The 23,459-nt window shown below is 41.0% G+C and overlaps 1 protein-coding gene across 5 annotated transcripts in view; it reads right to left on the minus strand.

Annotated features, from left to right (window-relative positions):
- The window catches only part of ADGRB3 (adhesion G protein-coupled receptor B3), a 445,105-nt gene that overhangs the window by 177,060 nt on the left and 244,586 nt on the right, over positions 1 to 23,459 (minus strand). For all 5 annotated transcript variants that reach the window (XM_028722675.2, XM_028722676.2, XM_028722674.2 and 2 more), the window contains one exon: positions 16,019 to 16,062. In XM_028722675.2, coding sequence (XP_028578508.1) covers positions 16,019 to 16,062 — 44 coding nt within the window. The remainder of the gene's footprint in view (positions 1 to 16,018; positions 16,063 to 23,459) is intronic.

The following is a 23,459-nucleotide window of genomic DNA, read 5'->3' on the forward strand; positions in this document are numbered from 1 at the left end:
ATAATACCAACAAGCGGTTTTAGAATATACTGTTCAGTCATGAACTTGTCCCAGAATGGGTGTCTGAACCTTTGCTGCTGTAAATCTTAAATCTCTTTTGACACCCTCCTCGCCCCACCATCTGAAATACTATGTCAGGGGGATCTTGCACAGAATGTAGTATGGCCAGACTAATATCAATGGATTAAATACCTACAGTAGCTTGAAACATGAATTCTTTGTATGGTTTAGGGCTGGGCGTTCAGGGACAGCAGCCATCAGTTCAATGGATTAAGCCTTTTCATGTATGGAAGTGCAATTGTGGAAAAAGCATCACCTCATACCATTCTGTCTGGCATATCTTTTTTTTTTTTACTGGTGTGTGGCCCCCCAGTTTATTTGGGACACTCTGTCTCACCTGGAAATTTGCATATGGCAGAAAAATTCAATTTTTATTCAAAATTTGTTTCCTCTTTTGCAGGTACGCCAGGGGGCCAATCCACACACAGTATTCTTGGCACCTCTGTGGTCAATTTAGGCAAAATGGCAAACTGATTTACTGAGATACGGAGAAACACGGAGCATGTGATGAGAGGAGGGAATTTTAAGACAGAAGCTAATGTAACTCCAAATCATGGTTTGGTGCTACAGGTTAAGCCAAATTAATATGTCTCGTTTTACAATATGACTATAACATAGAACTCAGTCTGCCTCTCCACAAAGCAAGCCATTCATGTGTACAGTGGTACCTCGGGTTACATACGCTTCAGGTTACATATGCTTCAGGTTACAGACTCCGCTAACCTAGAAATAGTACCTCAGCTTAAGAACTTTGCTTCAGGATGAGAACAGAAATCGATCGTGCTCCAGTGGCGCGGCAGCAGCAAGAGGCCCCATTAGCTAAAGTGGTGCTTCAGGTTAAGAACAGTTTCAGGTTAAGAACAGACCTCCAGAACGAATTAAGTACTTAACCCGAGGTACCACTGTATAAGCTTGCTGCACTGATTCCATGGTCTCTGCATTCCATGGTCTCCTAGAAGTCAGCACCAGAAAAGCTGGATACTAACAAGGAGAGAAGGTACATGAGGGCCAATCCTCATACTGAATCAACATACTTGAAACTCCTTAATGCAAGGAGGAAGGGCTATCATGCTGTGACTATTTCAATAACCCTCCATTGTCAGCCATAATGTGAGAAGCAGAAGTGATTTCAGTGATGGCCCATGGACAAACTGGGTGGGGACCGGATTTGAATCTGATGAGACAGTGCAGACAGCTTGCAGCTGCTGCCACACGGAGGCAATTTCAAGTATTCTCCATGTGAGGCACAATAAATCCGGACTGCAACTCAAAACCTTAATAAAAAATTACTATATTGAGCTACCTTTGATGTAAAGGCAAATGCTTCCTTTATAAGTTAGGGCTATATGTAGTTGACCAATTTCTTCAGCAGCCAATTTCTGCTTAAAAGTGCTGGGCTAACAGAAGGCATGCTATTTATTGCACTGCTAACTGGGACGCTGAAGGACTTTTGGATACTTTTGAGATATCAAAGTATAATTCCGGGACTTCAAAGGTGAGCATTTTGTGCATTGCTGTATATCATGAAAAGGCTTCATTTGGGCTCAGTATAGTAACTGAGTAATCCATTTGATGTCATCCCCCCTTCCTTATTTGAACAGTTTAGGATTGGTCCCCTATTAGGTTGACCTGAGAGTCTCAGCTTAAGATATGCAAAAGTGCCATCTACTTTTGTCTCCTAGCACAATGGGGTCATAAGGCCAACCATTTCAAAGCCGTTGATGGGATAGAGCTTCAACATAAGCTTCTGCTAAAATGCAGTGCTTTGTGGACTGTGCTCTGCAATAAGTAGAAGTGTATGTCATGTTTGCAGCAGTAACTGCGGCACATGGGATTCAGATTCGCAGTGTATTATTTTTTTTTAATTCATTACTGAAGAATAATAGAATGGATTGGAACATATTCTCCAGCACCATCACTTCAAGTGTCTATGTACACATTGCTTTCTCCTAATTAGCCAAGAGCAAAATATATTCAAATCCTAGTTAATGTTATGAGGGAACACAATAACATTTCTTTTAAAAAATCATCACAACAATGTGATACTTTCAGCCGTATTTTTTTTTTAATATAAAACCTATTCATCCATAATCTGGTGGTTATTCAAGAGGGAGCCTTTATAGTGAAATCTCTTAGCCTGATGATGCTCATTTGACACTAATACTTTCCATTTAAATATGCTTAAATCCCAGTATATTTTTGTATTAGTCTTACTAAATATGACCATCCCACATGAGCTTAATAAAAGATCTTACAAATGTAGTAAGTAGTATGAACTTTGTCTTTACTAACCTAAAGAAAATACTCTGTCTATAAGGGGATAATAAATCAGAATTTTATTTCTTATTTTTCTTGCAAGCTATTTTAATGGTTTTTTTAAGGGGTGGGGTGGGGAGCTTAAACTCATATTCCTATGAATATATTCCTTTTGTCTAACACTAGAGGACATAATCTTGGCTTCTAGTATTTATCTTTCAAAAGGAATTCAATCAGTCTAACCTGCATAGAGAATGTGAAATGATTTAAAAGGGAGGGGTGGGAATTAAATGCAAATTGTATCTATTTCTTCTGGAAGGCAGTGTAGTCATAGACTAGATTCAGTGCAGTACATCATAAAGCTGAGCCACAGAGTAACCTCATATAAAATGAAATATTCATTTAATTGTGGTAAGATAAAAAGCAAAATTGAATGCATTTTATTTCAATATTTGGCCAGATGAAACTAACAAAACAAGAATGCATGTCCTCAAGGCATTGTTTTGAAAGTTTTGCATTTGTCTTCCTGTTTAAAATATTATGCATACTTTGTCACATTGATAGGCAAAAGAGTGCACGCCTCTGTCTTCTGAGAAATGACTCCTTGATTCATCCCCCTAATCATTGGAGGCCGTAGTCCCAAACTGTTACCAATCCTTAAACTACGAACAGAGTTCCTAGGGGAGGGGTAGCCATTGTGGTGTCCTCCAAATTCCCATCATCACAGACCATTGACCATGCTAGTTGGGGGCAGATGAGAGCTCTAGTCCAACAACATCTGGAGGACAATACATTGGCTATCACAGTCCAAGAGGTTGTTGATTTGGACAAAAGATAGTAAGAGGGACTAAACTCCATGTCTTTATTCAAGATACCTCAGATGTCCTAGGGCTAGGCAGTGCAGCACTTTAGCTAGCAATGCCTCCAGCAGATGGAACCCAGCTGATCTTGAGGAATACATTTACTCTGCCTCCAGCAGATGGAAGCTAGCTGATCTTGAGGGATGCATTTACTCAGGCTGTTGCTGCTGGCTTGTTTCTCTATTCTGGTCTCTGGAGTGCAACCTCAGAGCTAAGGCTTTTACAAAGCTGAGGTGTTCACATGTTCTGAGGATATCTGCACTCACATTGCTGATCCCAGGTGCTTCTCAGTCCCACCGGTCTACCACTTCTGTCTTTGGCCTGCTTACCAGGTGAAACACAGTACACTTCACATGGCAGATCCACACTCCTCTTTCCCATCAGCATGGGCACTGCACATGGACCACACCTATTCTTCCTTTAAATCCCAGCACAGTCAATTCAAATTTCTGGAAATGCATGTGATATAAACCTCTTGTGGGACTGTGTTGCCTCAGAATGTGCACAAGGGATTCCCTCTCTGACAGTGCCCACCTGGCCAAGTCTTCCAACAAATAGGCAGGCAAAAACACATTGGAGAGCGAGAGAGCTAGTTCTCAGCCTGGATACCTTTGGGCGATATTCTTGTCTGGCTATGGAATGGAATGTGGAAAAAGTCAGAAATTAAGACTAGAATGAGCCGTGGCTTCTCAGGCTACTCCAGATTACCTAGTCCACCTGTGCCAAAAAATGCAACAGTGTTTTATTTTGTTTTGTTTTAAACCCACCTGCCTGAGGTAGTCACACTGAATTTAATAAAACCATTCTGTGGTAAATAGATTGCAGAATTCCCCCACCCTGCTATACTATATTATGTGTATACACACATACACACACATATTACCTATCTATTTAGCTAGCTAGCTATCCACCCACCCATATATATTTGTGTGTATTGTATATAACAGATACCACCATGGCTATGTTAAGAGACTGTTCTACCAGTACAACAACAAAAAAGAATAGACATCAGTCACATTGAGAATTAATCTATGTCTAGCCCCAGCTGAGGCTCCAGTACTTTGGCCACCTCATGAGAACAGAAGACTCTCTGGAAAAGACCCTGATGTTGGGAAAGATGGAGGGCACAAGGAGAAGGGGACGACAGAAGACGAGATGGTTGGACAGTGTTCTCGAAGCTACTAACATGAGTTTGACCAAACTGCAGGAGGCAGTGGAAGACATGAGTGCCTGGCGTGCTCTGGTCCATGGGGTCACGAAGAGTCGGACACGACTAAACGACAACAACAACAACAGCCCGAGTGTGTCCCTTTCTTATGTATGGTCGGTCACACACACACACACTCTTATGGGTGTATTTATTGAAGGATTTTAAAATTGCTACAGCAACACCTATGTTTCTCTAACTATTTGGATGCTTGGAATCATCTAAGCACACAGTTTGTAAATAACTTGATGCAATTCTGACGGAAACCACTTGTGCAGTATTTTAAAATCTAAAACATAATCTTGAAACTGTTAGTCGTCCAAATAACTGCAACATATTCATGCTAAAGTATGGGATACTCCAGTGAACATGGACCTGTCAAATTCAGTCCCAACCCAATGGTGATATCTTGAATTTTCAAGTGAAGCACAGAAAAAAAAACCTGTTCTAGTTTGGGACAATTATGTAGCCGTGGGTTACCCAAGTGGCTAGTACATCAGCTCTAAGGGCATTTTGAGACATTTTGTCTCAGAACAAGCTTCATATGCTGTATAACATAATCAGCAGTGTTATAAGTCATTTACTTAGTGGTGACTCACAACTTCTAGTGCAGTGAATTACTTGGATCTGTGCAGATGGCCTTCATATTAATGCCCTATGCAGCCAGAGGATTTAGGATCCCTCCAGGCTCTGAGCATGTCTTCTCCTAGCCACACCCCCTATGATGTCTTGAGGGATTCACATCCTTGTCACATCCCCACCCCCTGAACCCTTTGGCACTAAGCAGGAGTACAACAGGCATCAACATGGTTCCATTCTCTCCCCCCTGCGAGATGTTGGCCTAGGGAATCCTCCTTCACCAGCTAACCAATGCCTCAGAGGGCCTGCTGAATCACCAAATATTATGCTACCCCTTTAGCAGAATTCTCTCCACTCCCATTTATTTATTTATTTATTTATTTATTTATTTATTTTAATTTACTTTAATTTATTATATTTATTTATTCATTCATTTATTTATTTATTTTGTAAGACACCCTGAGTAATGGGGTTGCAACAGTAGGGCAAAGTACACATTTAAAATCAACACGCCCATAGAATAATAGAACTGCAGATAGAACCCAAGGGTCATTCTTGCTCAACTCCCTGCAATGCAGGAATCACAGTTAAAGCATCCCTGACAGATGGCCATCCAACCTCTGCTGAAAAATCTCAAGTGAAGGAGTGTCCACCACCTTCAGAGAAGTCCAAATTCAACTGGACTCCCCTAGCCAGTTTGGGCCATTGGGGAAAATTCCTAAAGGCAGCTGACGTGTCCTACTTTGTCCTGTGGAAGGGCAAGCGGTGCTGATTTTCTGTTGCAGAAGCAAGTCAAAAGTGGATGCTGGCTTATATTCTGCCCAGCTCTCCAGCTCCCACTGTTCAGCTAGCACAAGGCTGATGCTTTCAGGCTGCTGAGGTCCTGCCCTTCCATGGGAGATAGCCAGCAATGGGATAGCCCATCTGGTCTCGTTATCACCTCTCCTCTGGTCTTCAACATACCTATGTGTGGGGTGTGCGAGGACAGGACTGGGCAAATCTTTTAGAATTTGGCATCTTAGGTTAGCCCAACTCATTTGGGAAGTTGAGAAATGGGGCTGTCAAAGTTGTCCAACTTCCTTGCTAAGCAACAAGCTTTGGTCAGTTTGTGTGTTCAGACTTGGTGGAAGGGAGAAGTGACCTCTTTGCTTGGACATGATGGAAGACAGGAAAACCTGCCTATCTTAGAGGGACATGTTAGGGCAGGTCAGACTTTCATGACAGCATTATCCTCAATAGTAGGTGTACAACAGTACCATCATCACGAAGGGCTAACATACCATATCCATTTTAGGCAATCTTGCGATGTAGTGCTAGGATTTTATGTGAATGAATCATCTTCATTTTTGCCAAACTTACTCCCACTCTGCAATCAGGTAGGCGCAACAGATCCTGATATGTGGATATGTTAATTTTGCAAAACAGCATGATGTATTTTTTTATGTAAATAATAAGCACCTTGCTGGTCCGGGGCTCATTTCAAATAAAATAAACTTTCTTGACTTCTCTGTGCTTCTTAAAATATGCATGTTAGTTGAAACCTTGTCCATGTTGTGATGGCATGCAATGAAGTGTAAAATTAACAAACACACTGCAGTGCAAAATCGTGCACCATTCCACTTACTCATAAATCATTTATGTACATGTTTGATAATCCTGTCTCTTACATTTTCATTCAAGATTTCAAGTGAACCAACTTATCTGCATTCTTTTTCTTTCTTACGCATTTGATTACTGTGAGCTTCACACGTGATACAGATAAAGAAGCAAAATTGCAACATTGGCATACAACCCAGCATTACAAACACACTATTTAAAAGCAGAATATTGTAAAGCAGGCATAGGCAAACTCAGCCCTCCAGATGTTTTGAGACTACAATTCCCATCAACCCTAACCACTGGTCCTGTTAGCTAGGGATGATGAGAGTTGTAGTTCCAAAACATCTGGAGGGCCGAGTTTGCCTATGCCTGTTGTAAAGCATCATCATCATCTTTTTATATTTTTATATGCACATAAAATCCCAGGGCACTATCTTTTTAAAGTTAAGCCAGGCTCCAATGCTACAACCATGTATTTAGGAATAAGATTTGTTGAATTTATTAAACATGCATAGGATTGGGTATTTAAAAGCCACCAATCTTAATGGGAGACTCAAACATAAATATATCCCCTATTGAAAACAAGAAAACTTCTAAGATCTACCTTGCAAAAGCACTGCCAGACTCATCAGATTAGGGTGGACTAGCCATAACCTAAGTAACTCTTAAACTGGTCTTCATTGTAGTGACTTGCAAACACAAGTCTTCTTCAAAATTTACACCTCCAAAATATATTGATTGCTCTTTTGTCACGAAACAGAGGTACAGTATTCAAGTTTCCAGCTGTATTAAAATGTGCAAACTGTAAATATTAGTCAGTATGAGAGCCGGTTTGCCCTTTCTGCATTTTCAAGGCAGGACCTGAAGGGCTGAATGAGAGTGAGAGAACCAAGTTATTGGTGCACATAAGCAGAAAGGAAATTTGAAGGAAATTTGCAAATTTCATGATTTATAAGGAGGTGCTCCTGACTAAGTCATGTTGTTCCCTTAATCTCACCCCACACCCCTGCCTCAGCTATCAAATAGTGAGAAAGGATGTAGCCTCTAAAGTACCACAGAGCTTTTGTTTTTGCAAATTTGGCCAAACATGACTGAAATGGAATAAAGCAGTTCCTGAGATGTGGTCATGACCATTCACGAAAGGCTGGGTTAAAGAAGTTGAAAACTGATAGTAGGAGGAGAAGCTATTCCAGGACCACATGTAGCCTTTTTGTTTTGTTTTTCAAGGGTCTGGCAGTTCTGTTATGTAAAAAGAAAAATCACATCCTGTACAAAAAACACACCCACACCTCGCAACTAATTTACCATGCTCTGAATAAATTATGCAAATGAGCAAAATGTAACTTTGATTAATTTAAATTGCAATACTTGTATTTGAAGGAGTTCAGAATCTTTTTGTGAGTGGGGAGGCGATACAGTGTAAGGAACAAATGGACATAACAGATGGGAGTGGTAGTGGTAAATTAAGCTACAGGGCAAAAGGCAGAAATTCAGAATAGAAGGACCTGACAATTTATTTTAAAACTTTTCTCTACCACAAAGCCTAACAACTTGGACTTTCTAGAAGAAATCAGATTTAATTGTGGAACACAAGCCATCACCAGTTGCTTTCTCTTATTTCCTGAGTTGAAAAATGTCCAGCGGTAACACAAAATTATGGGAGAGGATACTTGAATTGATAATGCATAAATAAACATATTGCTCATGTACTGTGTACTGCAAACAAAACTTAATGTACCACTGGGCAAGTTACGGTAGTTATATGTTGCTCTTGTATTTACATGAAAACCAATAAACATTATTTGACCGGGGGGAGAGAATTATGGGTTTAGAATTATGGTTAATGGTTAATCCCCCTGCTGACTGACCCTTGAGACAAAAACATAAACCTGTTTGGAAATGTGCAAGGCCATTAAAAAGAGAGAGAAAAGTGTCCTTTGTCCAACTACTTACCAATTTACTGCTATTCACTAGATATTCAACTTGCACAAAATGGTATGGGTAAAAGATCGCTAAAATATTTAAGAAGAAATTCTTAGTGCTCAGGTTTCTATCTGTGTCTAATTTTAAGGTTGTCCCAAAACAACAACAGGTCCTATTTACTCCAGAGCATCAACTGAAGGTGCATGAAGCGACTGCATCACCAAAGCTAAGCAGGTTTGGGTCTATTCAGTGCCTGGGCGAGTGACTGTCTGGGAACCAGATGCAAGCCACCCTGGGTTCCATGCTGGAAGGAAGATGGAATATAAATGTAAGGAAGCAGATCAATAAATACATTTCTGATTTAGGAAGGCAATATCTGAGATTTCAGTTTTTTGGTGTGTGTGTTTTTTACCCTGTTTTCCTGATGGGTTCAGTGTGGCTTGGATGCTGTGTAGACGCATCAAAAGCCACTGTGAGTAGTTTTGTCAGCAGTGTGTTGATGGAGAGGAAGGACGTGAAAGGACATGTGGATCCAGAATTGGCCTCCACAGTCACTTACGGACTCACTGTTAAAACTGTGTTTATGGAAGACAATCTTACTCGGCTAAGAGTGATCGCCAAAGAAGAAGAAGAAGAAGAAAGTTGATGGAGACAATTGTGCCTTGCTCAGAAGCTGCATTATGCTAAATGAACCTTACACTGCTCAAACTTTTTAACTCGGTGACACCATGAAAAAACAAATCATCTTAGAGGAGTTCCCTCCTCCAAAACTGTTGCTCTGAAGGAACGCCAATTATGAGAATAAACGGGTTACCAAAAGATGGCATGTTTGTTTCTAAGGTAACCATTTTGTCTCCAGACAAAAGCTAGCTTCGTCCTTGGGACAAACAATACAAATAACTTTGTTTATTCAGGGGTCTGATTCTTTGGGTTTCAGCAACAGCACAGAAATATACATGTTAATGGAAATGGCAGCCCCATGCCAAGTTCTCCTCCATCCTGCCTCATCTAGGGTTACCTGTGTAACCTCAATGCCCCACATTACTGGCTGCTGCTGGCAGGTATAGAGAAATAAAACAGGAACATATAAGTAAATGTTACAAGGAGAGAGGAAAAAATTTGACAAGTTATGAACATGCTCCATCTACCAACAGGAGTCCATTGGGATTTTAAATGAGTACTGCCGCACTCATCTTGACCTTGGACCACATAGTCACTCCACTGTGTTCTAGAACATGTGGCTATCCTCTGTAGACCAATATGACTATATATTTGGCCAACTTGCACTTGCTACATACTGAGTGATCATTGTTGTAAGCAAATGCATGTCCTTGTGTACTGGGCATGAATTAATGGGATTTGTACCTCTGGCATGCCAAAAGGAAACAAAAAAGTTTGAAAACATAGGTTGAAAACATTGCTACAGTTATTAGGATAAAAACATGCTAGCACACCAGATTATATCCTTTTAAATATGTTTGTGGGAGGGGGAGTTATTGTTTTCTTTTTGTTCTTGCTTTTATTATGTATTTCGTGTTTTTATTTAGTTGTGAACCACTCTTTGATCTTCGGATGAAGGGCGGTATACTAAACAAACAAAGAAACAAACAAATAAATAACTGATTATCCAAACACAATGGGTTTTTGTTTTGTTTTGTTTTGTTTTAGCAATGTAGCCTTGAATGGGTGTTTGGATCTTGCTGCCCCTAGAGCCTTCCACCCAAATGTTAATATCTCTTTGCCTCCCCACTCCTGAAATCTGTGATGTTCCTTTCTTGAAGAAGCGGGGGGGGGGGGCTTTAGATGCTGGATCACAGCTTCATAACTTAAAGACTTGGCAGCTACGGGATGCTGTTTTGGTGGCCACAGCATAAATCATGTTGTGCCATTTTAGCTAAAGCAGATCCTTAAGGTCAGACACCTTCTATAATACAGTGTTTGCATTCATTTTACACACTTGGACCTGCAGATAGCAGCGGCAAGGAGGCAAGGACCAAAATCATGGTGAAAGACAGGAGTTACTTGTAAGGTTATTTCATCTTGCTACCATCAAATATGCTTCCATGGCAAAGCGGGATCTCAGCAGGGCAAAGAAGCAGGAAGAAAGTGTGATGATTCACACTACAAGGGAACAAAACTATAGGGTGCATGTGTCCTGTATGCAAGTCAAATACCCCAGAAGACAAAAAGGAACAGCTGGAGCAACGGCTTCACAGGCAGCAAACTGCTGTTGCTACTGTTCTCTTTGTGTTTGTTTGTATGTTACTACAGCAGTTTGCAAGCGGAATGGGGAACACTGTGACTGCTTAACTCAAACATCCAATTCCCTAAGATTACCATTAATAAAAGCCGGAATCTGCTTGGCAACAAGGCCAATCCGCTTAATGCTTTCAGCTAGGTTTTTTTGTTTTGTTTTTGTTTTGGTGATGAAATGCCTACCAATTTGAGGAAGAAAGGTTTAAGTGGGCTAGGCTGTTCAGATTCTCATCACAATAAGCTTCGTGTGTTATTGTAAAATTGGTCATGAAAACATTCCCTGCTCTGCCCAGAATACTGGTGTTTTGGAATATCAATCTGTGTGAAATTTCATGAACATTGAGGAAAAATTGATCTGAGCAAGACGAATATTTTGCCATGCCTTGGAGAAATAGTTAAAGTTCCCAGTCGCTATGGTTTTGAGGCTGCTCAGTTTTCCAGTTGATGGTTATTTACATAAAAATGTGCATGTCAATTGCATTCATGTCTACTTTGGCCCTGAAATGTACCCTAAAACGTACCAAGGATAAATCATCATTCAAATAGCTTCTCAAAAACATATTCCCCATTTTCCAGTGGATCCATTAACAACATGTGAGAATAGCAGAAAACACAATGGTGTTGTGTTGTAATGGCTTCAGTTGCATGTCTCTTTAAACCATGGTGCCCTCCACATGTTGCTGGTCTACAACTCCCATCATTGGCTATGGTGGGGCTAATGGGAGATGTAGTTCAACAATATTTGGAGGGCACTATGTTGGTTAGCCCTGATTTAAACCATAAAAGGTAAAGGTAAAGGTACCCCTGCCCGTACGGGCCAGACTCTAGGGTTGTGCGCTCATCTCACTCTATAGGCCGGGAGCCGGCGCCGTCCGAAGACACTTCCGGGTCACGTGGCCAGCGTGACGAAGCTGCATCGATTTAAACCATAGTTAAGCTTAAATATGGCTTAAAGGTGAAGAAGCAGGATGGTGGTGCACAGGAAGAAAAAAAGCAGCTGTCTCATTTTTCTCCCACTCTGCTGCTGCCATGCTACCAGGAGATGAGCCACGACTTAAGTGTTATGTCTGAACTTGGGCTCATAGTATGTCTCCCCAACACAAACCATGAGTGATAAACCAAACGCAAGCCTTGGTTACAGTTCACGGTTTGTTTCGGGAGAGGCAAACCATGAGCCTGGATTCAGGCAAAATGCTAAGCTAAAGCACAGCTCGGGTCCTTGATTGTGCAGCAGGAGTGAGGGAGAACAGAAGAGGCTGTGATTTTCTTTCCGTGCACCAGCACGTTGCATGGTCCACCTTTAAACCATAGTTAAGCTTAACTGTAGTTTAAAGTGGCGTGCAAACTGGGCGCATGAATGCATGGCCCAGGATATGGCTATTGATTCTTCTGCTCATGGTGATCTTACGCAATGCAATGAAATGAGGACCAATTTCAGTTAAAGCTTTCCCCCGTTTTCCAGAGTCAGCAGTGAATAAGCAAGAACTCCTGACTAGAAACAGTCCACTCTCCTGCTGGATCGGTGCCAAAGGGACTGCCAAATATAAACTGCAAAACAACCGAAGCAAAATGCCATTCATTTTTGAAGGCTGTGAGGACATCCCAGCTTTGTGTGATTTATAAACAGTGGATCAAGACTCTCAACCTGCCACATGTGGAAAATATGATGTTATAGAATGGAATGTAAGTATAAAGAGAGGGTGATAGAGACCTGGAGGGGGAAAAAATGCAGCCTTACTATTATGCATCTGTTCAATGGCACGACGCTGCACATTTTATTTAGATTTATATAGCCTAAGTATCCTTCCATGCTAGCACACTAGAAGCTTTCACTCTAATTCAAAGCCTACAATATCAGAATACAAATTCCATAACATAATCAAATAGAGTAAAATACTCCATCATAAATCACTGCTGAGGGGGGAAAATAGTAATGAATCATAAAACAACCTCAGTTAACATTATGTCCTTACATTCTCCCCCCCCCCAATAAGTTTAGAGAAAAAAGTGATAGCAAAATGAAAGGTGGGGAAAAAAGAACACTTTTCTGACCTCTTGTGGGTGATGAGCTTAAGCTCTGAGGCAGGAGAAAAAAGCACCAGCTCCATAAAATGCATAAGCAGCATGCAGTTGCAAAAGCCATTTGATAAATTACAGAAGCGTAACAAATGGTACTTAGCATCAATCTTTTATGGTCCCACCTACTCTCGGATGACTAATGCATCTCCTGCTGGATTCCCCCCCCCCCCCCGTTATTGAAAAGCTTTAAGCAGCTTCAAGGAGAGCCATTTTTAAAACTCCCAGTGAAATATTTCCTTGCCTGAAATTTGGAACCTTTTCCTAGCATAAGTTATTTTATGTCATTTTCAGGGATTCCTAAAATATGTTACTGAAAGACAGCCATGCTCTGCACGGGCAAAGGAAGGAGGAGAGGGGAAGAGAGATGGAGCCAGCCTGCACGAGAGCCCACTGCACTGCGGGCGGGGGGGGGGCTGCAAAATGGAGCTAAATTATACAAGCTCTGCTCTAGGCCCTCTTTCTTTTACAGCAGCATAGGTCTATATGCAGGAGCGAGCTATTGTGGCTCTTCCAGGGGTTCTACTGATTGAGCATTCACCCTGGTTTGCTTGCACGAAACTGACACAGAGGCTAGATCCTATCTGGTCTTTTTTGAGCTTTCCTTCTGATTTGTATGTGGGACAGCTATATGACTACGAGCATTTATCCTGCATGCATTCTGACTTTCCTGCGGGCTGTTTACATGTCTTCCTGTTAGTCGCTCATTCATTTCACACTTTTTAAAGGATTTCAAACCTGCAAAAAGTCCCATTTTTTTTTATTTTTTTAAGTGGATTTGTTCCACTAGGGTAACATAGTGTTTTGATCTTCTTTAAATACATGAACCTTAAGTCCTGGCATGCGACTGAATCACTCCTGCAAAATACTGACAGCCTAGAGGCACCCTTAATCATTGTCTTTTCCTTCTGAATCCCCGAGTATGTTTTAAATGTAGATGAGCACAGCTGGGAATTGTACTAACTACTACCAAGTACATACTAAAATGCTGAAATGCTTCTTCAGAATCAGTGGCTTTCTGTAGCACCCAAAATAGCAGCATGAAGTTGCTTTTTCTGACAGAATGGTGGTTTATGAATCGCTTGTGATAAAAAGCCCCCAACAATTCTGAAGCACCTTGTTAGTTTTTAAGGTGGAACATTATGAGACTCTTTGCTCTCCAAATGATAGGTACATGTACACATTACAAGAGACACATCAAGTTTCATCCGTGTGTGTGTGTGTGTGTATCCATCCAGCTGAACAAAGACTAGCCAAAAACTGCAGGCTCGTACTGAAATATACTGGCAGCAAACAAAACAGCCTCTTCACCTCTGAAAACATCCAGCTCTTCCAGCTCAGCTCAGTGCTCACTCACTCTCTCTCAAATGAAGATAATGAAATCACATGAACAATACTAGGGTTCAGTGGGGCTGGCTTGCCCCTCTGACTGCGGGTGTCCGGGGCCGCGAGCCATCACTGGGCCATGCATGCTATGTCATCACACCCCTAGCATGTATTATGTCATCATACCCCCCAGCGTGTGTGTGCTGACATCACCGCACCCTCTGGCATGCTGACATAATTTGCACACGTAGCTGTGCCACACCGGTCCCCTCATTTAAAATGTTGTGGGAGCCAGGGCATTCAAGGCCCCAGGGACTCAGCACCTATGCTACAGTTGTCACCTCTTCTGGGGAGGTTCTGTAGAGAAACATAATGAAAATCAGTAATGTTGGGTGCCAAGCCAAGGGGCCCCAAAATTGTTCAGATCCATAACAGTGAGGATCCATTTGGGGTCACCAAATTTTGGCCTTGCTCAGGGTACCATCTTACCAAAGACTTCCAAAGTCTGCCCCTACACACGTGCCCAGTTACTGATTAGTAGGGCATTGGGAAGAGACCTCCGAAACATAGGCGTTACAAAACCATCTCTGTAGTAACAAATGTATTGTTGCATAGTCAAATAAATATATTTGCACATTTATGTGTGTGTGTGTTATTGCACTATATAAAATCTGCAGCAAACAAGTGATGGAGAGAATTGCAAATCCTGAGTCATTTTCAGGGCTTAGTTGTCTCTCAAAAGCTACTTCTGAAAAGAGGCTTGCAGGACTATCTCTCGCAGAAACTCAGACTGTCAAACCATTCAAGACCACACTGGTTAAAAATGGGCTGAGTAGAGGTTAAAGTCATTCAACTGGTAATAAAGCAGCATAGTTTCCTAATATACATACAGAAATGCCTACAAGGAGAAAAAAAATGTGCAAAAATGTTTCTCTGTACACAGGAGAATTAATAAAGATGTAGCCTGCAACACTGAACTTCTTACAATTCAATTTTGTGCTTGTTTACTTGAAGCCCCACTGCATTCAGTGGAGCTTACATCTAGGTAAGGGTACATAGGATTGCATCATAGTCCTATGCATGGGTACTCAGAAGTATGAGTATGTCCCACTGTCAACAATCGGTAAGCACTCATTAGTAAGTCTGCTTAGGATTGCAGCCTTGGTACATTCATTGATTTTAGTGAGGTAAAGATTGATCAGCCTATGATATTTAGTGATGGTTGAATGAGAGCTACCACTAATTGCTACCATGAATCCAAACTATGCACACAGAAAAGCACACATGAACATCTCTATAACACTTGAAGTATTCATTTGCATTTTCTTTACACTAGTACAGGAAACCTTACCTCCTAATTGTTTATTTGACAAACTGGAGAGAATCTAGCAATAAATATATTTTAAGCTATCAGTTTTGAAATCAGTAACTGGAATCCATTATATCAACCACAGGAAGTATTAGGTATTCTTATTTTAAAAGTCGACACTGTACTCAGTATGTTGCCCAGCAACCAACTCTCCAGTAACGAAAGCAGAGACAGGCATTTAATCCTCAGGCATCATCTTGAAATCATGTATTCCTGTAAAGATTTCCATGCACATCTAGGCACTGCCACAACCACATGGGTATAGTGATTTCTAACAGATCTATACCATGACACATGACAGCACACAAATGTGCATGATTTCTAATATTTTAGTATGAATATCTAAAGCAAAAACATTGAAATTAGCTCTGCAGCATATCAGGGCTGTTATGTATTTCGTTCCTAGTGCCTCATAATCATGCCTTTTTATCTACTGGATACATAAACATTCTGATGTGATCTGGAATATTAAATCCCAAGTAATAGCAATAAACATCTGTTACTTACATTTTTGAATCATCCCATAGTGCACAATAGGGATTCAATGTGCCCTGAAACAAATAACAATTACCCATCAAAATTTGTTCTTTACTGACAGAGATAATGAATGGTTATGACCAAATGTACAGAATTTTAAATGGAAAAAACATCCTCAACCCTGAATTTTTAAAAAGGAAGATTTGCTTTGCAAAGGCAATCATTTCACTACCCTTGTGAATCAAAGGATCCCATCACCCACCCATCATCACAGTGTTGGAATGTGGAAGACCAGAATGCAGAAGAGAAGCAGCACATGTTCTTTTCTAGTTGAAGAACTCAAATGTCAAAGGCTGGTGTTGTCAAACTATTAATTGTCCAATTATATATTGGGCAAACTAGCTACACCCAATCGTGTCCTGAGACCTGCAGATGCAATTTGCACATGCTGCAGCATTTATATTTTGCAACTGCTAATTGGTGCTTCCTCTTGTCTCCATAACAGCTCACATTGTCCTAAAAACATTAATATTTGATTGCAAAACTTAGGTAGATTCTTAAAAATCCCACTCTCTGAAAGATGCTGCCCTTGTGGCACTAAAACAGGTCAAATTCATCACACACATTTTACTTTATTGCCCATTTTATGCAAAAATATGTAAGTATTTGTCCCCCTTATTGAAGGAGGGGATTTATCGCGCTGACTCTTCCAGGGTGTCTTGTCTGCTGAACAATTGTAGTAAGGACGTTGTGGAGAATGTGGCAAGATTTTTGAGTGACGCTATAAAATTACATCACCATAGGTCCTAAGAGCCATTTTCATACCTCACAATGTCTGGACAGTTTTATCCTAAAGTATCTCCCACTATGTTTCGTTAACTATGTTGCTTTCTGATCCATGTATACAATGCACTTTTTCTATGCAAGGAAATTGATTGATTGATTGATTGCAAAACTCAGCTTTTTTTAAATAATTATAACAAAAAGACTGATGGAAATAGGGGATATCTACTGGCTGGCATGAAATGAGCCTCGTTTTGCTGCTCTCATTATAAACACTAGCAGAAAAAGTACTTGGGAAGCTGTATGTAAACAACTCCATAAACAGCATTTCGTATTTGGCTGCAGACCAGGTCATTTTGACCTGGATTGCTGAAAAAGTGCAAAAAAGAAGAAGCTTTCCCTTAGATTTTGCTACTTTGCTTTCTTTATTGATTTGGAAACTTTATTGCTGGTGTCCAGAAATTACTGGAAACCTCCTCTTTAAATGCCTGCCTCTGGATCAGCCATCTTATGTCCAAACAGCATAGATAATGAAACAGATCATATACAATCTTTTGTGGCAGTTCCACTCCGGCAAATTCAAGCAGGATATGTACTCTAGCAGGCTGCTGATTAGTTTGAGGTTTCAGCCAGAAATGTGTGTGGGGAGGTCTGTGCTTCAGAGAGGGGCAACAAAGGACAGGGTGATAGTGGCAGTCTCCTGTCTGTGGAGTGTTCTCCTCAGTAAGGTCTGCCTAGCACTGACACTAATGTATTTTTTGGTACCAGGTGAAAACTATTATCTCAGGCAGTTTATGGAACATGATGACTTGGTTGCTATAGCTTATTCGCTGGTGACTTTCTAAGTAGTTGAGAACATTTTTGTTTTCTTTTACTTTTGAAATGTTTTTTTAATTCTACAATGGTCTATGGCTGTCTAAAACTTCTGTTTTAAATTTGTCATAAGTCATCTAGAGACTGCTACTATTAAGCAACTAACAAGTTAAATGAATAAATGAATGAATACGTAAATAAATAGTTCCTCTTCCCCCCTCACTTTTCCAGGCTTTTTGTTTTAAATATCAGCCTCCTGATGCTATATTTGTATATGGTTTTGACAACCGAGCATAAGAAGTGTCCTGTAGAGCATGAAATATAGCTTTCTGATTGGACTAATGAAAGATAAATGTAAAATACCATAGTTCATTTCCAGAAAGGCCTCTGCATCCAAATTCCCTCCAGGATGGAGAGTATTGCATGAATTAAAAAACAACAACACACAACTGCATCTTGCCCTGGGTAGCATGCATACTGCAATTAGTGCTGAATGGGTCTGCTTATCTCCTAACAGGTGGTTGGCATGATCAGTTTTGATTATGCAGATCACCTGTCTGGGAAAAGGTTCTGAATTCAAGCCTGACATCTCTACCGTAGCATGCAAACAAGGATATTCCTGGTTCAAAGCCTACTTCTGTCATGAACTCTCCAGGCTACACTAGGCAAACTACTGTTATCTCAGCTGCAGCAACTTCTGTCTGACTTGAGAGGAAGTCAGGATGTCAAACTAAGCTGGTTTCTCCCTGTTGCAGTAGTTCACACACATTATGTTCCGTTTCTGTCTTGATTTTAGCACAGAAATGGCTTTGGCAATATGGTCACCATGATGGATGACCTATGCTGGGAGAAGAACAGGGAAAGGGAAAGCTTGCTTTTGACTCTACCCATGATGGTATCCTTCCATATAGGCTGCCCAGATTAGGTGACGGGTACACTGCCTCATTGTGCTTCCATTCCTTTCTCGAAGTCTGTTTCCAGAAGTTGGTGCTAGTGAACCGCGGTATAGTATTATGCCTGACATACTACAGAGTTTCCATTCCTCACACTCCTATCTGCCTCTAAAGGGATAGGTATAGCAGAATAGTGACTAGAGTTGTTTCTAGATGTGGAAGATGAACAACTTGGTGCAGAAGTGTAATGTGGCTGATCAGTCCATGGCAGTCATCTTTTGATCAAGTCCATAGGTCGGGCAGACAGGTTATGACTAGCATCCTTTCATACTGGGATCCCGTCACTCAGGTATTATGTCTGTTAAACACAATTCTCACTGAAGTTACAGTTTTTGAAAAACATCTTAAGTCTCCGACATTCATCTGATCACAGTGATTAAATTAAGCAATAAAGAAATTGTTTAACAAATCATACATTGAATAACATTGAGCTGTTATTCATGTAACATGAGAAAAGAGTAATTGAATAAAGAAAGTCAGGATTTTATTTCTTATTCAGTAATTTAATTAAATAATTAGCCCGTTTAATTGGTGGCATGAACATGAGTGCTTTGTGAGCTGTTAATACAGAACATTCAATGTCTATGGATGAAACAAAATTATCTTCACCTTATTAAGTAAAGTACAAAGTTCAAAGACAAACTGTGCTGAATGAAGACATTTTAATTAGAAAAATTACTATCTATTCTTAAATTCAGGTAAATTATGGCAAAGGAGAAAAAAGAAAATCATTAAGATAGCAAGTGGGGCGGGGGCAAAGATACTGATTAATTAGCAATGGCATTTTCAACTAACGTTTTTATCTTCCTCTCCTTTATGCAGCAATAACAACAAAATCCTGTTACACAAAGATATAACAAGATCTCAGTCTCAGACATTTACATTAGGGGTGGGGAACCAGCAGTCCTCCAGATGTTGTTGGACTCCCAACTTCCATCAGCCCCAGTCAACATGGCCACTAGTCAGGAATGGTGAAAGTTTAGTCCAAGAACACCTGTATAGCCATAGCTCACTTGAGCCCCCCTCCCCAATTTACACAGCCAAGTCCACTGGAGTGGACAAGTTCAATCCAGTGATGGTATTTGTGAATCTGTGGAGGGCTTCTGAAAATTCCCTCAACTGAATTGGTGGCTGGTTTCAACTAAGTACTTCTGCTAGTGGGAGCCAGTGCAAGGCCTCCTGCTGGTGCAATGGAGCCTTCTCCGCATTTCCCCTGCAAATGGCTCTGGGGTCTTGGAGAGATACCTAGAACTGCATGCTGGGAAAGGGGAGCTTGCTCCATTAGGCAAGCATAAATGCATTTACTGAGGGAATGCTTGTTTTACCAGAACCCTGAATTCCTCCCTTTGAGTTTTAAGTCACCTAGTTTTGTCTCTGAAGTATAAGAAACTATCTATCTTTTTTTCATTTCTGAATTTTGTACAAAGCACGGTACATTCTTTTCATAACTTCAATGCCCTTCAGTTCATTTGCATCTTTCCCTACACTGTGCATCATCAAATGCTGCAAAAAAGAAGACGAAAAGTAATCCTGATGTGGCATGTTTCCATCAAGATTTATTTTTGTAGACACATTGTTTCATCAATGCACACATGCGTAGGAACCAAAGATACCGATGCTCTGAAAGCTATGGCAAACTGTGCATGTGCTTCATATCCAGAGATAGTTTTAGAAATTCACCCAGTTACGCTAGAATTCAGGAGGAGTGTAATTGTCATGAACTGGCAGGACAACAGGGAGGGGGAAGAGGATCCTGGCAAAGGATGTAGCCGAGACTGGAACATACCAGGGCAAATTGGGAATGGGGAAGGAGAGGTTGGTGTAGGAAGTACTCACAAGGTGATGGTGGATGACCAGGGGATGGTGGTCAGTGCCCAGTGTCTCCATGAACATTGAAGGCTCTGAAGCGAAGCGTAGGAAGCAGTGGGTGGGGTGCTCTGGGAGGCTGAGGCAGACAAGATCCTACAGCCCAGCTCCCTAGCTGGCCAGGTGGGGCTTGCTAGCTCTGGGAGGAGGGGTGTGATTCCTCAGCTGGAGTAGGCTTGGAACAGGTGAGGGTCTCGTGCTTCATCAAGCCCAGATGTTGCAATCAACATGCAAAGTACAAAAGGGCAGCAGAGGTGAGGTGCTGGGTCTGCTCAACTGCCCATGCTGATGGACCTCAGTTTGGATGCTCAAGCATCTCTGTGGGACTGTGCTTTGTTTGTACTTTGGACATGTTGATTGATGCTGGGCTGGGTACTTGACATACTGACTTGCTCCCAGGTAGGCCAGGGGTTCAGGACAGAAACGCAGGGCAGAGTGAACCAAAGAAACAATAAAGGAATGGAATGGGGAAAATACTCTCAACGCAGTTCGTGATGTTGCTCTGTTGCTATTCCCCATTCTTACCTTTAAATATTATTCTGCTAGTCTTAGATGTTTCCCAAGTTAAGAACAGATTTTCATTTATTAACATTTCAGCAGAGGCGTGGTTTGTATGTTCGTAAATTCATGTTCATGAGTAAGGTGTTATGCAAAGGGTATGATTGCTGGTTTCATATCACATGTTGCCCCGGTAATTCATGATGAAGAAAAGGTGTGTGTGTGTGTGTGTGTGTGTGTGTGTGTGTGTGTGCGCACACACACACACACACACACACACACACACACACACACACACGTAAGAGACAGAAGAATGGGGCATCACAATTCCACCACCACATCTTAGCTTGTAGTGTGGATCAACCTGTCTCATGTGATTACCAAACTTCATAAATTGAGGAAAGTGTAGAATGGTTTTGGGGGAAGCAGCAACTATGCTGCTAAGGTAACATATGAACAGGCTCACAGAGAGCAAACCAACAAATGTGGACTATTCAAAGGGTGTTGTAGTATCACTTGAGAAAAGACCTAAAGGGCCCAATAAAGTTCAATGCATTGAGTCCCAGAGATGTCAGTGCTTCAAGACTCCATTAAAGATGGTATTTCTTACATAGATTCTGGCAGATATTAGGCAATGATTCCTGAATGGATTGACTTTGCGTATATGAAGTCTCTCACCCCTTTACTACTGAGTTCACTCAAGGGACTGAATCCGACCTGCTGTCTGAAGAAAATGGAGATTTTGGATTCAAACAGAGCCAAAAGAAAACGACACCTCTTCCAGGATGTTATTGACAAGACTATTGCTTTCCTGCCTTGTCAGCACTTCCTGGCCCTGTGTTAATATGGTAGTCATTAATATCCTGTTACAGAAAGGTAGACAAAGCCAAATGACAATCAATGCCCTGCATTTTCTGCTGCCAGAATCAAGCTAATAAACATTTTAAAGAACTGGCAAGAGGCAAACGCTATGTCAGTAGATTACTGAAAAGAACAATAAAATAAACAAGCTGAAAAAAGGTTTCTAAAAATGGCTTTCAAAGACGTTCGTTTAACCTTCCCATGGCCTTGATGCTATTGGCCATTTTTTAATTACTTATATGGAGTTTATCTGTTGATTCCTACACTGATACAGTTTAGTGACACTATTTTGATTCTTTCTTCTTATCTCAACATGGTGACCAAAGTCACTACAACCTTTTCCACATGCTGCCCCATTCCCCTTTGCTTGCAGTTAACCCTTACAGTCCAATCCACTAACTGGTTTTAAGGCAAAGCTACAGATAGGGGAGAAACTTAAACAAATTTACACTACCTAATTCATACTTTCCATAGCAGTATGAGAGCCAAAACATAGTTATCCTTCAAAATTTGCACTTCCCTGAATTTTACAGTGCAGCTCTCCAGCTTGGGAATGTGTACAAAAATGCATACTGTGGTACCTCTGGTTAAGAACTGAATTCGTTCCGGAGGTCCGTTCTTAACCTGAAACTGTTCTTAACCTGAGGTACCACTTTAGCTAATGGGGCCTCTCACTGCCACTGCCGCGCGATTTCTGTTCTCATCCTGAAGCAAAGTTCTTAACCCAAGGTACTACTTCCGGGTTAGCGTAGTCTGTAACCTGAAGCATTTGTAACCCAAGGTACCACTGTATACTGAATGCAGATTCACATATCCTTAGGCACAACCCAACCAAAGTTAAGCCCTTCTAACTCTCATTGTTTTCAGTGGGACAGCTTAGCATGTGGTTAAATCAGTGGTGTAGTGTGGGTTGTCAGCACCCGGGGCAAGGCAAGTAATTTGCGCCCCCTAACCTGTGGATTTGCGCCCCCTAACCCTAACCCCCAGATGTTGCGCCCGGTGCGGCCGGCCCCCCCTGCACCCCCCACGCTACGCCACTAGGTTAAATCTCTCCTATTGAATTCAATCAAATCTAAAAGTGCTTAATATTGGTTGGGTTGTGCATGTAACTTTTTAAATTAGCCATGGCTAATGAGCCCATATGGATACAATTTAAACCCAAAAGAAAGTATTTCCCTGAATACTTTTTCAAAATATAAATTGAGGCTTTTTTGGACCTTTTTTTTAGGTTCAACATATAGCTTCCTAGACTCTGTTCTTTGTACTACATATATTATGTTTCTAGAACTAGTATGTTTTTCAGGTATATAAAACTGCTTCTGTATGTCACAAAATCTCAACATTTTAAGTAACTTGCACAGTCATGCATATGCATTTTTGTGATTTGCTATGGGAAGAGAATCCCAGAGTGGCAAAACTATGAAATGCAATCATCACATGATTGTCTACAGATGGTTTGCAATTTAATTTCACATCCATGGTATTTAGATGTAAAGTGACCACAAATAAACTGATAAATGGATCATAATAAGAACTCAAATTCTTATTTTCAACAACGAAGTCCTTATCCTTTAGTGAGGACTTCTGGTATCAGAAGACTTGGAGCTTTGTAAGTTTAACTGCAAAGCCACAATCTGGTGTGCTGCTTTTGTGCTGAGAAGCAATCTGTACTGAAGCAGTCCCTACTGTATAGCTAG

This window comes from Podarcis muralis, chromosome 3 (genome assembly GCF_964188315.1).
Source record: "Podarcis muralis chromosome 3, rPodMur119.hap1.1, whole genome shotgun sequence".
NCBI lineage: Eukaryota > Metazoa > Chordata > Lepidosauria > Squamata > Lacertidae > Podarcis > Podarcis muralis.